Consider the following 16,725-nt stretch of genomic DNA (forward strand, 5'->3'; position numbering starts at 1 on the left):
TTGGAACTCAGGAACTGTGTGTCTCTTAAGTAATCACAGCAGGGTAGAGCAAAAAACAAAATCTTGTCTTCGGCCATTTTGCAAGCCACCTGACATTTCCAGAAGCAGCCGGTAGTGATCAAAGCTCTTCTTCTCCTCCTCTCCCCTCTGCCATCAGTCTCTCTCTCTCTCTCTCTCAGCAGACATCAATCAGGCGGGCTCTGAAGCGTGCGCTCATTTAAAGCTCCACTCCATCCACGGCAGCGCTCGAGCGCCACGTCTGTCTGTCTTCATTCCTGGGCGTCACAGCCGCCGTCAAGGCGTGCGCACGAGTGTGTGTGTGTGTGTGTGTGTGTGTGTGTGTGTGTGTGTGGAGCCCAGCTAAACGTCCAAAGCGTTTATTCAACTAACCTTTTTATGGTTCAGAGAGAGAGAGAGACAGACACAACCACACACTTGTTTACAGTACTAATAATCAGGAGCTGACATAGAAAGTAGGACAAGACAGCGACGAGTAATTCAGCTAAAAAAAAGAAAAAGAATAGCACTCCCTTTAGGCCTTATAGTGTCATTCACAGTAAATCATATTATTCTCTGTTTAAAGGGTTGTCCCCCTTGCTCACACACACACACACACACACACACACACACATACTGAAGCCCGGCCTTCAGCCGTACCATCTGGTATCTAAATCATGGGAAATACAGTCTTCTTCCTCTCCTACACACACGCACACACACGCACACACGCACGATAACATCAGAGTAGAGAGAGAAAGAAAGAAAGGTGATTGACTGTCATTCTATTTATCATAGCCTACATAGTCTCAGCATCAAGCAACAAGTGACTTTTAATTCCTTCACTAGAAATCAAACATCCATCTATACGCAACAGTGAGCTCTAAATGTGGCCACAAGAGACGGAGAGAAAGAAAGGAGGAATAGAGTGAACGAGCGAGCTAAAGAAACGGATACAGAGAGAAAAAGAGAGAGAGAGAGAGAGAGAGAGAGAGAGAGAGCACAGCTCCATGTAAATTACAATCTTGTTGCATTGAACTGTGAGCAACGGCACAGTCGAAAGAAAGGGGAAATGAAGGAGTGAATGAGTGAGTATCAATGCCAGTGCGCTGCCCGTCTATTAAACATTAACAGCTTCATTTATATGTAAATGACCCGGCAGCTACAGAGAGAGAGAGACGGCGTGAAGCGATGCCAGTTCAGTGCTTTAGAGGAGAAGGGAGGGAGGGAGGGAGGGGGCGAGAGAGAGAGGAGAGGATGGGATGAAGAGGACAGAAGAGGGGGATGAGTCTCCTTCATTCAGTAGTCTTTCACATGGGTGGAAAAGCCCACACTGTCCGATTTTTCCCGTACGCGCGTAGGTGTGCTTTATGACAAAAACTAAAAGAAATCCACCGACAGTAACGCACACTCTCACACACTCCCAGTCCGGCAAACATACACACAACACACACACACACACACACCCACACACTTCCATCTCAGGTCTTTCCAAAATGTGGGGAAGTATCTCCCTGGGCGAGAGGGAGGGGAACAAATGTTGCTTCTTGGTGGAGGAGTGACGATGATGGCGGCGTGTCTGCTCTCTCCGCGAGTTTCGGTGGAGATGAGGGCAAAAAAGAAAATCCCCCCCCAAAAAAAACCCAATAACACAAGACACACAAAACCGAAAAAGAAAAAAGAGAAATCTTTTGGGTGAAACAGCAAAAGGTGAAGATGGGTCATTGTTGAGTCAGCGTGGTGTGTCGTTTTGCGTGTCGGGGCTAGCTGGGTTTTGTTCCGGCTAGCGCTGGGGGTCGTAGGGTCGGTGGCCGAGCACTCAGCCGTCGGACACGGGCGGGGACACCCAGCCGTACTTCTCGTGGGTCTTCACCAGGGACTTGAAGGTGGCCTCGGCTTCCTTGCGGCTGAAAGCTTTCTTGGACTTCCCTGATTTCCTACATATACGCCCCTGTGAGGACACAGATACAGAGAGAGAGAGAGAGAGAGAGAGAGAGAGGAAGGGGGTGAGAGGGAAATGAGGTTAGGATTGCGATACAGAAAGATACAAAATACATCAAACTGTCCGCTAATGGGACGAGTTCTTTAGGATTCTTATTGGGGTCTGTACACAATATTCATCTCATCTCAGTTCAGGGACACCATCACAAAGGTGTAGCTAACAGTACGGACGGCAAGGTCATGTCGTTCATGATGTCTTTGTTGGAGATTGTTGGAAGTTTTAAAGACTCAAAAGGAGCTTTATAATACAAACGTGTTTTTTTTTAGAGCAAAACTTCAACATTCTGTGAAATTGATTTGCATCCAGATGAAGAGTTAAATGAAGATTTATAACACGCTTGTTTAGTACGTTTCAACACTTTAGTTTTTGTACGAATTGAAGGGACAGTGTGTAGGATTTGGTGGCAAATGTTACCACACTTTCACAAGCCTTCGGGTAACATAAAAACACAAAAAGGTTCTCGCTAGAGTCAGTGTTTTTGTGCAGAAACATGTGTAGAAACATGGCGGGACAACATGGGGGACTCCGTAAAGAGGACCCGCTCATTCTAAGCTAACAAAAACACAACAATTCTTAGTTTCAGGTCATTATACACTAATTATGAATATTATATTCCATTTGTTGAAGGTGTCGAGCTGGAGGAAGTTGGACTCATGACGTCAGTATTTCCAGTTCCTGGCTACAGCCCTGCATACAATGTCTGCCAAATAAACTACTTTCACGCAAGCTATTTGTTTGTCTGGCTGTCAGAAAGCCATTTATGAATGAAATTTCACAAAACTGGACAGACAAACAGGTCCTGAGTCCAAGAACAATTGATTGGCGTTGTTGGCGATGATCTAAATGAAGGATCTCAGCCAGTATGTGATTCGTGTAGTTTAGTTTTGCCATACAATAATGGAGATGGAGGTGTCCTTCCAAGTCCATGTGGTTGTGTTTGCCAACTAAGGTGCATACATCTAAAGCTGCTATGTGTAGATTTTTAGGTGATAGCATTTAAAGCTGCAATTATTGCCAGGAATAATAAATCTGCCAATCATTTTGAATGGTAAATTCATGAACTGTTTGACCTGTAAAGTGTCAGAAAGTGGTGAAAAATGACCACCACCATTGTTTAAAGCCGCAAAAATATTAAGTTTACAATCATGTAAAACAGAGAAAAACAACAAGTCATCACACTGGAGAAACTTCAACCACAAATGTTCAAAGTGGCTGTTTAGTAGGTGGAGCGAAAGTCTTGTTTATTTTGCATGTTTACATTGATTTTTCATTGTGTGAAGTGTACATTAAAAAGCAGCCGATATGTCAAAATTGTTATTTGTCAGATCTGGATTTGCGTTTTTAGATCAAAAGAAAGATGACTCTCTTGCTCACAATTGTCAGCAGTGTTGTCAAGCTCATTCCAGAAAAAAAGTGTTTCAAGTGTCTCCAGACAGAATATAGAAAGACAGATACAGCCCACACATGCACATGGATGAACTCGCTGGTGAATACACTCGCAGTGGAGATGTTGACAGGCCGAGTGGTCTGAATGCAGGCTTAACATTAGATCAATGTTTAATTAAAGGCCGGGAAAAAGGGCTTTTAAGACCTCAGGTCCAATCAGAAGTACCCTCCACTACACTGGAGCAATGGAGAGCCAAGTGAGAACCGGAACCAACTACTGCACTGAATGATGAAAGAGTTGAAAATACGACAGAAAATAAATATATGAGCATGTAACCCTCGTGTGAAAAGCATCTCACTCTGCGCACCGTGACATCTCATAGAGACATTTTTAGCCATGCAACACCTTGATGAAGCCCTCCCTCCTTCACACGCTGGAGCTAATAATAAGCGTGGGATAACAAGGGGCAAAAAAACAAATGGAGAAAACAGGTGTGACGATAAAGCTGCTTATTCTGTTTTGTTGGCAGTGGTGCTTAGTCTTCCCTGAAGAAGAGCCTGTGGGAGGAACTGTCTTCACATCGAAACACTCTGATAGATGCAGAGCCACGACAAAGGTGTAAATCACATAAAGAGTCACTACCGTTTGAATAAAAATCACCTGAGAATTACACAAACATAAGAAATGGAAGGTAAATCGGTCTGACTGCACAGTAAATCTCTGGTCATACTGCAGCTATACTGAGGCAGCATCCACCGGGTCTAATGGGTGAAGCAAATACGTAAGTGCCTTAAACCTGCATTCTTTCTAATGGCCATCGGGGGGCGACTCCTCTGGTCTGATTGTATAGAATTCTATGGGAAAACATACCTACTTTTTACTTGATTTATTACCTCAGTAAACATTGTAAACACGACTTTAAGGTCTTAATTGTTAGTTTCAAGTCTTCATTCAATATATCATGGTGTTCATTTAAATAATGGTCCCATTTAGAGTAAAATAGACCATAAAGCAGCGTATGCTTTAGGGCGGGGCTACCTTGTGATTGACAGGTCACATGCCACGGCGTGTGGTGTGTGTTTTCGTCTTACAACTTTAATCCCTTCCCAATGTGTTTTCAGGTCATTTTGGTCGCCTACAATTTCTTATTCAGTTGTTCTTAGCTCCACCCTCGTGTTGCTTCTGGCTGCAAAAAAAACTAATGGCGACGGCCAAAATGCCGAACTCAAAGCAAACAGTCTATGAGCTATACTGAGGTTTATGTTGTAGTTGACTCACTGGACACGGGCATGTTGCAGTGCAATAATTCTGGTACTTTCCTGTAATTGTTTGTACGCGCTCCATAAAAAACACTGCATCACTTCCTTCTACCCAGAATGCTTCTTGGCAGGGATAAAATGGCACTGAGGCCACTCTACTCCACTGAAACCACTACTAATGACATTATTGTATATGGTGAGCTCCTCTGCATGCTGCAGTGCAGATAAATAGCCTCATATTGTTAGACACCCACAGTTAGTCCTGCAGGAGGAGAGCACGGGGTAAATGGAGCTACGTTTAGGTTGGCCATTGGTATGTAGTGACACGATGTCTGATACACAAGAAAGCTTTCAATCTGTTTATTTGTCCATCTGGTGCTGAAAGAAATGGTTTGACATTTTGGGAAGTGTGATGTTTAAGACACCACTCTCATATTTGTGTGTGCCGTAAATATAAAGCTACAGCCAGTTATCTTAGCTTAGCATAAAGACTGGAAACAGTTGGATACTGCTAGCCTGGCTCTTTCCAAAAGTAACAAAATCTGCTTACTAGCAGCTCAAGATGTTATATCATGTATGTCTGAACAAAAACAAAGAGTTGTCTTGACAGTTTCTTGGAAATTTCAAGTCAGCACCGTTATTAGAGTCTTGGTAGAAATCTCAGACATAGTTATCTGAAAACCTAAATAACTAAAACCAAACTATTTTGCAAACTTTACGCTATTTTGCGTCAGTGCTAGTTAAGCTAGTTTTCTCTCTAGCGTTTAACTTTGATACAAGTAAAGTAAATCCGACATTTTCCCTCAATCCTTTCAATTCATTCTAGAAAGAAATCTATAAATACAATGATTAGTATTAATCCCTGATTCCTGGTCAAATAACAACTCTGCTATCTTATTACAATAAGATTAGCAAACTGCGAATTCGTGGTTTAAGGAAATAGAATTGTAAAACATTGTAAAACAGTCTTACTGCTGAATCCAAAAGGCAACAGCTCACATATTATTTTTTTAACTACTTTTGTCTCAGCAGCAGGAAAAAAAGAGCCCAAATACAAGATTTAGATGAGGACTTGAGAGATTAAACAAGATAAGTGTATCTGCATAATCTTTAACATTAGCCTAGGGAAAGCATTAGTGATGTATTTAAAAAAAAAAGAAAAAGCTGTCAGTTCCTCTTACAAGACGTGGATTTTAGGACTACAATTTTGAGCTGCATGCTTCTCCATGCAATGAGGCACATCAGACAGAGTCCAGCGTTAATTCTCTGCTCCCACGACATCTGATGGATGATCGTTACGTCCTGTTGCGTACTTGCCCGGCTATTTTGGGTCAAAAGTGATGCCCGGGGATAAAGGGAGATGAGGTGATAACGTTGAATGATCTGGAGATTAGGGTTACAGTTTCCATTCCTGTAGCAACACTGGCCTCATTTCACTGCGGGGCTTAGCGATACTCTCTCTCTCTCTCAATTTGTCCCGCAATCTCTCTCAAACAGACACACATCTTGAAGAGCTTGCCCTCTTGTTTCCACTTGTATTTGAATCAATGCTGAAATCCACCCGTGCTATAAACGTCCACCATGACGAGTCATTTGACGCTTGAAACTAAAATGTAGTGAAACTAAAACAAGGCAGTATAGGGCCGATCTCACCGCTAGTATGAAGACAACGAGGAAAATGATTCGCACTGGAAACAAGAAACGTTTCCCCTTCGATGTATGACGCAATGAGTGACTCATTCAGATAGACACAAGCAGCGTTCCTCGGGGACTTGCTTTGATCCACACAGACATTAAAATGGCACCTAAGCAGCGCTGTCTGAAACCTGCTCGGCCTCTCTGTGCAGCCAGAGGCCTGTAATACAGATTACCCGGGCTGACAAACCCAGATAATGCACCAATTGGCCACTGTCACAGAGCATTGGGGAAAAGCCTTGACATGTTGTTATCCTAATATCTTCACGTGTCGCCATATGTATAACACTACGGCCATTGTTGAAGAGGTACAATTACCGTGGCGATAGATGGCAGGGAGGACTGGGCCCTCATCTTGTTGTGAGCATCATGTGTATGTTCTTCAGTTTGTTACCTATGAGGAGAACATGGTGTGTGTGTGTGTGGACAAATTAGATGGACTCTGTTTGCATGTGTCTACCCTGAACACAGTGTGTACGTGTGTGTGCGTGTGTGTGTGTGTGTGTGTGTGAGAGACAGAGTATGATAGGAGAAAAGAGTGAAAATATGCGTGTGAATGTGTGCATTGTTGCACAAGCCTCCACAAGGGTCTATGACTTCAGCATAAAAAGGGGAAATTGAGCATTAACTGGCGCCATTGTGTTCGCAGGCATCTACAAGAATGGCTCGGCGTGACGCATCCGAAGCCGGACGGAGAGAGAAAGTAAAAATATCTGGTCGTGAGAGAAAGAATGGGCAAACAAAAGTGTGTGAGTGTGTGTGTGTGTGTGTGTGTTGCCAGCTGAGCGCCCCCGGGCTTATACAGTGCCATGTCAGTGTTTATCTATTTCAGCTAAGCACTCGCTGGTTGAGAGGTACACACTCGTGTAAAGTGGCTGCTGGGTAATCGTGTGAATGGAGATCAGTCAATGGGCAGCGGAGGGAAGGCCCCAGTGCATGTTGGGAAGCAGCTCTGGGGGCATTGGGGGGTGTGTGGGATGTGGGGGATTGCATAACGCAGACATGTGCTTAACGGGGTCAGGATAAACAAACAGGGATCAATGTCATCCTCATCAGAACGTTGAGGAGAGCCCAGTGGGACTGATGACGGGGTCATTAAAGGATAATACCACTGGTTTGTTTTAAGTTAGTGTCATTGGTTTAGCTTCCTCTGTCTGCACACAGTCAGCATACCACTTTGCTGTCATTCATCCTAGTACAGACGTACACAGACTTCAATAGAGCAATGAAATCCATCACAGAAAACAGGAAACCTTAAAAAGGGAAACTCCACGTCCCACGTTAAACAGCGTAATGTTTTCTGCGACACTGAGGGAACTTTCCAAAACTGGAAAAAATAACCCTGATGATGTCATTGGGGGGGAAGTGGGAAGTACAGATTTTTTAAGAGAAAATCTACACTACTGACACAAATTGAGAAAAGCAACATTGAGAAAAGCAACAAATTATTACACGAGAGAAAGTGGAACCAGCGAATGTGTGGTTTTGCTTAATTAATGGCTAATCAATCATCATCAACATTCTTGTCACCTCGCAAATTGTGTCACATCTTTTTTACCGGGTGTCGTTTTTCGCACTTTGATAGCAGCTCATTTCAGGCTACGAACAACTAGTTTGTATTTTCAAATGAGTGACACACAGCTGACAGGTGATCTTTACGTGATGAAGGTCTGAAGACTGAAGCGTTGTCAGTGTGAGTACGAGTGACTGACAGTTTACAGAAATGAATAGGGAATAAGATGTTTGCAAAGAAATCTATTAATTATTCTTGCCTGCAGTGCAAAGTGAGAAGAAAAGAGGTTATAGCCAGGAGTATACTTCTAAATACCATGAGTGTACAGACAGCAGTTCAGATCAACTACCAAATTAGCTCACGCTACAAAGGCACTTATTTCAGACATGAGGTGTTTCCTTTAGTAATGTCTCCTCATTTTAGCTTGTGTGTTTGTGTGTTTGTGTGTGTGTTTGTGTGTTCCTTCACATCTGCAGGTGAAGACACGTTTGTCTCTGTTGACTTTCACCTCAACGCTTTGTCACCGCGTGTTTCCTCACACACTAAAAATAGGCAACAAGCTTCTAAATAAACCACTTCCCTGTTGTCAGAGCGAAACCGGTGCCCAGGGACGAATAAATGTGTCCTGTTTGTTGAGGTTTATATATATATAGTTCCTCGTCTGTCGTGATGCATGAGTGACGAGTTCATCTCGCAGAAAATTAGGACATGCAAGCGCCAGCGTGGGCACACAACCACAGAAGAGGCGAACAAAGACATAAAGAGGTGCACACACACACACACACACACACACACACACAAACACACACACACACACACACACACACACACACACACACACACACACACACACACACACACACAGAGGAATAATTAATCAATATTGTTTCCATTAGCAAACTGGAGAGGGAAGACGCTGCACCATAATTAGGGAGCACTGCGGAGCTGCCTGCTCATCTCCTCAAGCAGCAAATCAAGATGAACACACACACACATTTTCCTCTCTCTTAGCTGTCGGTAAAGTTTTGTTGTTGTTGCATGACCTTGCTTGGTTACAGATGCTTAATGACAACAGAGGACTCGGGAATAATGTTCAGTTATATCATCCAAGACAAAAAAAGCACTAAGGGGTTGGGGGGGGGGGGGGGGGGGGGGGGGTTGGGCAGGAGAATCCAGTGACAGTTTACATAAGGTCTCCTGCCACAGCGCTGTCATGCTGCTGACGTCAGACAGAGAGTCAGTGAGGAGAAAGAACCAAGACTCTACAGATGAAATGACTGGGATATGATGCAAAGGTGAGCATTTTCAAAACGCCATTAGAAAACTGTGATTCTTATCAGGGTGGAAACTAGAAAATCGATTCAGAGTTTAAACGATTATAGCCAGGAGTGCATTCTGAGATTCAGGCTTTTCTATCGAAATTGCAGAGCTGCTGCTGCTGCTGCTGCTGCAGTGCACTGAGGATGTGAAAAACAGATTTGACAGGATTACATAATCCAGTCAGTCTAAATCAGAGAAGACTGCTGGTAGGTAAGCTACCTGCCGCCACCATTTATTCAAATGTCTTTCCCTCCGTCATCACGCATCATCACATGTTGAATAACTTCGTCCAATAATCTGCTGTAGCACACATATTTTGAGGCTGCATTAGAGCCGGTGAAGGGACCGCTCCATTTCATGGCAGCAGGTCTTTGTTGTCAAACGGTGCTGATTTATGGAGGCAATAAAAGGAGAGCAACCCGGTGCTGCAGAGAAGAGCTTTGAATCAAGGAGATACTGAGGTTTGGGCTGCATGAAATGGCTGCTGTAAAGTCACATAAAGATTCATAATATTCACATTCATGGGTTGGCTCACAGCAGGGAGGAAGGGGAGGAGACTACAGGCCTGCGATGTGACAGTGCAGCACGATTGCTCACACTGAGCATGACGAATGCTATAAATAGGCTAACCATATAGGAAATGCATCACTTGTACTGAATGTTTTTATCATTTAATGAAAAAGTAACTGTCTCCCATTAGCACATATTTCCTATTATGATAAACTCATGAATTTCCCTTTAACCATGTTGACTCGAGAGATCACTCCACTGGTGTCCAAAAATGACACTCCATTCAAGGAAAATAAAAAAATGAAAGTAGATTAGCAAAGATGACATTACCAAAAACATGTTTTCTCCAGTTGTATTGTACGAAATACTGCATTAAACATTCATATTAGACTAAAAGCCTCGCCGTGGTGGACATATGTTGTACATGCGTAAAAGCAGTTTTACGCGTTAATTACGCATGACGCACGAATGACTAATGGGATTGCTCGTACCCAGTGCGTGTCGTGGCTGAACATGAATGTACTAGACATGATTAACATGCTGTATGGTTGATGGATCACCCGCCAGCCCTTCATCCCCTCACCTGTCCTTTTACGAGGCTGGCCGCAAACTGCCTCATGACTGCCTCCACCGTGTAGGCGCTGGACCATCCGCGGGGGGTCAACAGCTCCATGCATATAGCCCCGCCGTCCAGCACGTAGCCGTTCTCCAACCGGGGCGTCAGGACCCGCATAAACGGCGGCGAGAAGGGGAAATTGTCGGGAAAGGTGACGTTCAGCAGTATGAACTCGGTGCTGGTCTCCTTCATGTCCTGCCACAGCGCCGAGTCCTTGTCCACCTGGTGTAGCTTGACGTTCCAGTCATACAGGTTGTCCTCCACCAGCTCCACTGTGATGAAGTTGTCCCCTAACCTCCTGATCTCCTGTAGCTCCTTCATCAGCCTCCGCGTCCGGACCTGGGTGCAGTGTTGCCGGTGAGGCGCCAGCGGTGGTATCGAGGAGGCACTGGTCGCTTTACTCCCGCCTCCTCCCGTCTGCTGCTTCTCCTTCGCATCCTTGCCTAGCTTATCCTTGCCGGACGGCTTGTCCTTGCCCTGCTGGTCCAGCTTCCTCGCCTTAATCTCCGGGGTGCTCAGGATGTTGGTTTCGTTGGCGGTTTGACAGTGTTTGTTGGCGTTGTTCTTCTGGTTCCCTTTAGTCCCCTTTAGCGAGCCCTGATGGTGCTTCGGGTCCTCGGTGTCTCGATCGTGCAGGCGGATGAGACCGATCTTCCGCAGTAAGGTGGCCATAATTTTCTATAGATCTATGGTTCTCCGTCGATCCCCCCGCACAGGGGCAAGAATCACCCTTTACAGTCGGTCCCCGCTCACAGAGAAGACCTTTCTTGATGCTGATTATGAACCTTGTACCGCAATCACCCCCTCCGCTCACTGCAGCCACAGGATGAACACAACCGGGGAGCCTGTCCAGTTTTCTCCACAGTGCATCATTTCGACGCGGCTCGACTGAAGAACAAAACAGTAAAACCACAAATAAATGCGAGTTTAGGTGAATATTCACTTACAGACAACACCAAAATAAGACAGTTTTGTTTATGTATATGATTGGAAGTATTTTTTTCCCCACAAGTGGACCGACACCGTGACTGTGACTGCAGTTATTCAACGATAGTTAGATAAATTACGCACGAGCAGTACGGTGATAGTGTAAAACATATTAGCGGATGAGCGTCTATTATTATTTTACACCGAATAAAAGACATAAATATATTACAGGGTTGTCATAGAAGGATGTCAACGTAATAAACGTAAAGGGAGGAAAAAAAACATAATGCATCACAAGGTTGTTACAACAAACGATCCTCTCACTAATGATTTGACACACTAGGCTCCCACAGGACACATATAGGAACAATATAGAAACACAGACTATGGGAGAATAAAATACATAAATATAAATATTGCTAAGGTCACGAAAGGCTTTGAGGATATATGCACCATAAACTGTTGAAAAAATACTATGGATTATATTATTATAGGGAATTTAAATACCATATGCGCCAAACAAGATCAATTCTTATCATAAGACTATGACACATTCTCCTTTATGTGCTCCTCCGCCCACACGGACCCAATATCAGACCAGCAATCCGACAGCAGCCCGTGCTTACCGTAGACGGGTGAGAGTCGAAGTATGTCCGTTTTTATATCCCGTTATCTAGACCAAATACCGATCCCGTTGTGAGTTAAAAGCAGAAATGGCTCCACCGTCCAGTAGACCTGCCGTCGGAGGGAGCTGCAGCGAGGAAGAGAAGGAGAGCCTTTGATGTGTGAGTGCAGCTGCGGCAGCTCCGGTTTTAATGCAGCCGAGGACAAACCAGCCCCCGGTAATCCTTCTGAGGCAATCTGTTCCCACCGGCGAAGCTCTAACACGGCGTGGCCTTTTTTTTCAAAATAAAAGCCCTGAAGTTGCATTCAAAGTAAACTAAGCACCACAATGGATACATTCATGTTGAAAAATCATAAAGAATATAGGCCTACTGTATATGGAAATACAGCAGTGGCATAATCCAGTTGACGATTACAATAAGGACCACACATCAACTATACGCTTCTTTAAAGTGATGCATTTCTCCATACAACTCACTACATCTTTAATGCTACATCAACTCACTAACTATTGGATGTATAAAGAAAATTGTCAACACATTAAGATACGATTCATACCAGGGAAAAATAGAAAACTGCCTTTAGCAGAACAGAGCAGTTGAACAAACGTTCACTGAAAAAAGATAGCATCATTTTTAATCGAATCTTAATGTAATATTATTTTTATTTTGAAATTCGATGCTATATTTCCTTGTTTATTCTGGCTAAATATGTGCAGCTTGACGTTCTTGTGTAGAGAATAGACTATTGCCTCTATTCAATGCACACAAGGAGGATGATGCCGGAGTAATGTATTCTCAACGTCACTGACATTCACTTTCACTTTAGTCTCCCATTTACCCCAATGCTGTCAGCACATTTATATATGACACAGTGAAAGTTACTCTGTACTGTGAGCAAAACTCCGCTTTATTTTGGAGGTCTTTTGGAAAATACAGGGTATTTTTTAGCCTTATAATAAGAATAAAAAATAAATTCCCTTCATGAGATGTATGATTTTAAGTATAGAGAGGCATTGCAGTAATATATTGTATTTAAAAAATTCACCCTAACATATTTGTAAATTTGCAGTAAGTAAATACTGTACTGTGTATGTACATTTAGTCATACATAGTAATAATATAACATAGCTGGATGATACATGAATATGAAACAAAACGTGTGTAAAAGGTTTTTTATTTATTCATGGCACACATTAATATACATTCTCAGTATGATTTACATCAGTAAACTGAGAGCATTTCGCATAATAATTGTACAATACTGGTTTAGATGCAGTCAAGTCCCTCTGCCGTAATGAACTCAGTCCAGTTTATGGTTTTGACAAAGAAGCCTCTTGTTAACTGGCAGCGCGACACTTTGAGGCACTTTACGACAATCTGTCATTGGCCGTTACCTTGGTAGCAGAAGAGCACCCACAGCGATTGGCTTATCCTGTTGCCGTAAAGTACTTCGACCGTTGTGACTGCCGTAGAGTCGGTGGTGAACAGGCAAAACCGATTATTTTAGACAAAAAGGAGTCTTTTAAACGCAGTATATTCTATTTATTTCAGTAGTTTAAATATAGTCGGTTGAAGATGGCGGAAAAATTTGATAATCTGGAGGAGCATCTGGAGAAATTTATCGAGAATATTCGACAGTTGGGAATCATTGTCAGCGACTTCCAGCCCAGCAGCCAAGCAGGACTCAACCAGAAGCTGTGAGTCGTGAGGACGTTTGTAACGACACGAATCTGCGAGTGAGCATCGTGTTTAACTCTACTGTTGACTTTTCTTTCTCAGAAACTTCATGATATCCGGACTGCAAGACATCGAGAAGTGTCGTCAACAGCTCCACGAGATCAACGTACCGCTGGAGGTCTTTGAGTGAGTCTAGTAACGTTAATTTAGCTGTTCTGTTATTGTGCCTGTCCGGATTTGATAACCTATATAATAATAATAATAATAATAATATCTTATTTACATATCTGCTGTCGCTGCTGCATTGCTGTGGGTGCACGTATGTGTTGTGTTGAGAGAATAGCTTTACGTTAAAGCCACGCCAAACCCCATTAGAAATTCTGACGATTTTACATTATCATTACTTTACGGCAATCAATTAATGGTACAGGCCTCTGTTTTTACTTTTACCCTGGTTGTTGAGAGCGACTTTTGAATTCGGCATAGATATGTATGAAAAAAAACAACGAAACATTTTTAATTATATGAATATTTTCACCATTTTGTTGCCACTCTTCATAGTGTACTGTATGCCCAGACCGAAGGCCAAGTTACCCACATTTACCTCATGGAATTCCTAAATCCTTTATCTGTGCTTCATAGCTTCCTCCTGATGTTAGGCCTTGTATGTGTGTGTTTTGTAGATACATCGACCAAGGTCGAAACCCTCAGCTGTACACCAAGGAATGTCTGGAGAGAGCCTTGGCCAGGAACGAGCAGGTCAAAGGGAAGATTGACACCATGACGGTAAGCGATTGTGCCAGGGTCGCTGAGATTCCACACCAGTGACACAGCGAGAACAAACTCCACAAACAGACTATCTCACTGATTAAATGCTCCCAAGCATATTTGGGAATTTCTTAAAAGATAAAAAAAATGTGTCTTTCAAGGATGATCTTCATTACAACAAAGTGCTATGTACTCGAGTTAATCCTCTCTGTTGAGTAGGTGATGAATTAATTGTACTTGGACACAATGCTTGAATCAACAGCTCTGCTCTAGTTATCAATAATTTGATGCATTTATTCTATATTCAGATGTTTTATTTGGTAATGCAACTGTGCACAAGGCAGCTCTCTCTTTGGTCTGATCAACGTTCATTAGTTTATCATCTTCTACATGAAAAGTAGTTATTTATCAGTATCTACAACAAATCAATATCTGCTGTTTTATTGTCTTTTATTACAGAAATTCAAGAGCCTTCTAATCTCCGAGCTCGGCAAAGTCTTTCCAGAGGAGATGGTAAAGTACAAGGCTATACACGGAGAAGATGCCCCCTCCTAGTGACCGCTGCCACCCCAGACCTTCAGCCTGTGAGCCTTGAACTGAAAGCCTGAACTGAATTTGACCGAGCAGGTTCCCCCAGAATATGATAAAAACCTGTTGTTATTTCTCCTAAATATCGTGATGCTGTTGCTGACGAAGAGTTTTTTAAAATTTCTGCTCAGCACCGTGACTCAGCCAATCCTGTCCCTTTCTCTCCATTTAAGCTTTAATTTAAAGAAATGTAAATCAATAGCGAGTATGTGGGAAGAGTGGAGAAGGGAAAGCGATCATTTTCAGCACTGGGCTGATGTGCTGCCAGGAGACACATTTAGTTTTAATGTCCTGTTGATGATGCATGGGCACTCAGTGGGCAGCAGAGGCCATTTCCACAACTCCCAACTGTACGGAAGAAAAATGTTCAGGAGCTGCAAGGCACCGATCTGACTTTACTCCCATCAGATGTACATACAGTATATTTATACTCTTACACTTTTGCCTTTTGTAATGCTTCCTAATCATTGTGCAACATCAGTTTCTACCACAACACAGTTCATGACGTTTTGTATCGAGCTCAGGTTTCTAATGGCCACGATGATTGAATGCAAATGCTCTTTGATGGTAATTCTGTGCCTGATCGCTTGTCGTGGTCAGAAATGAGTCCACTCTTTATTTGTACCTTGTTTGTATTATAATAATTTTTTGTTATTAAATGATCCTTGTCGGACTGGTTCTGTGTTTCAACGTTGTTTTTGTTCCAGGCAGCAGATTCAATCAGTCACCTGTGAGGTTTGTATGCTTACAGAATGTGTTTCTCGCATCTTTATAGAATAAAATAAAATATAAAATATGGCATTATTAGTAGAAGTTGATGTGTTTGCTGACAAACATTGTTATTTTGCTGTCATTGTACATGCACAGAAATGAATATACAGCTAAACACAAGAACGACAAAGATAAACAAGAGTGAAGAAAGAATATATATATATATACACATATATAAAGTACTTATAAACAACGTTCAAAGTCTAAGTCAGGCTGTTATTGTGAACTATAACGCAATGGTGCAGAGTGCAAATATGCTGGAATAAATCTAAAAATCAAATGTACCAGGTTGCTTTATATACACATGTACAGTATAAGCATTTATACATTTGAGTTTACAGTATATTAAGTGCATACAATAACTTATATTTGGCAGTAATACGGACGTGTTACAAAAAAAACTTCAGTAAAAATCTTATTTTCAGGGATTAAAAATGACTAAATTGCCTGTTGCTATTACAAATAATAATAATAACCTAAAATAAAATATATAAAAGGGTAATTATGGAATTCTTTTAAAATCCCATGAACCAAGATGACTGTCAAAATAACAGCCTGTAACTTGGCTGAATGTGTCAGTGGACCAGCAGCAGACATGATGACACTCAGCTCAAGGGTCTCCTCCAGAACATCTTGCATTGTAACTATGGGCAGCCGGTGTAAGTGTGTGTGTCCTCCCGTCTATAGGAGAGGCACAGATGCTCTGGAGACGGGGCCGCGTCATCAGGCAGGTCACGGCCCACCACGCCTCCTCCTTCTAGGGGTTTAATCACGACGACGCCCCCCCGGTGACCCTGGAGGCCGATCCTCTGGGAGAGAAGGAGGGAAATGAGCTCTGTTATTGCTTTGTGATCTATGCAGCGAAGTGATACGGTCAGCCCTCTCTCCTCGCTGTCACTCTTCCCTGAGGATTACCGAACACGCGTCTCGTTTAGTCAGCGGTGGTTCAGTGAGGAATCAGCTTCCATCTTCCATCGGGGGAGGAGTAGAGTCCCGGATGCCATATTTCTCAACCTGCTTTTTAGATGTTGCATGTACTGTATGTGCTATAATGCATTAACTGGTTGAT

At 42.8% G+C, this 16,725-nt stretch overlaps 2 protein-coding genes across 2 annotated transcripts; one reads left to right on the top strand and one right to left on the bottom strand.

The window, feature by feature from the left end:
- Positions 1-1,571: 1,571 nt before the first annotated feature.
- ube2ql1 (ubiquitin conjugating enzyme E2 QL1) lies at positions 1,572-11,938 on the bottom strand. The gene is made up of 3 exons (XM_079176315.1): positions 11,853-11,938; positions 10,267-11,187; positions 1,572-1,948 (listed from the first exon to the last, which is right to left on the bottom strand). The coding sequence occupies exons 2-3, from the start codon at positions 10,969-10,971 to the stop codon at positions 1,817-1,819; spliced, it is 837 nt and encodes a 278-aa protein (XP_079032441.1). The 5' UTR covers positions 10,972-11,187; positions 11,853-11,938; the 3' UTR covers positions 1,572-1,816.
- A 1,364-nt stretch (positions 11,939-13,302) lies between these two features.
- On the top strand, positions 13,303-15,563 carry med10 (mediator complex subunit 10). The gene is made up of 4 exons (XM_079176629.1): positions 13,303-13,549; positions 13,632-13,715; positions 14,213-14,315; positions 14,757-15,563. The coding sequence occupies exons 1-4, from the start codon at positions 13,428-13,430 to the stop codon at positions 14,850-14,852; spliced, it is 405 nt and encodes a 134-aa protein (XP_079032755.1). The 5' UTR covers positions 13,303-13,427; the 3' UTR covers positions 14,853-15,563.
- The last annotated feature ends 1,162 nt before the right edge of the window (positions 15,564-16,725 follow it).

The sequence above is a fragment of the Pholis gunnellus genome (assembly GCF_910591455.1).
Source record: "Pholis gunnellus genome assembly, chromosome: 16".
NCBI classification, from domain to species: Eukaryota; Metazoa; Chordata; class Actinopteri; order Perciformes; family Pholidae; genus Pholis; species Pholis gunnellus.

Bases quoted from the DNA above. Each gene is read 5' to 3' on its own strand.
- ube2ql1 (XM_079176315.1), bottom strand. From the start codon at position 10,971: ATGGCCACCTTACTGCGGAAGATCGGTCTCATCCGCCTGCACGATCGA. The intron at 1,949-10,266 runs GTGAGGGGATGA...GTGTCCTCACAG, and splicing joins CCAGCCTCGTAAAAGGACAG to GGGCGTATATGTAGGAAATC.
- med10 (XM_079176629.1), top strand. From the start codon at position 13,428: ATGGCGGAAAAATTTGATAATCTGGAGGAGCATCTGGAGAAATTTATC. The intron at 13,716-14,212 runs GTGAGTCTAGTA...TGTGTTTTGTAG, and splicing joins GTACCGCTGGAGGTCTTTGA to ATACATCGACCAAGGTCGAA. The intron at 14,316-14,756 runs GTAAGCGATTGT...CTTTTATTACAG, and splicing joins GGAAGATTGACACCATGACG to AAATTCAAGAGCCTTCTAAT.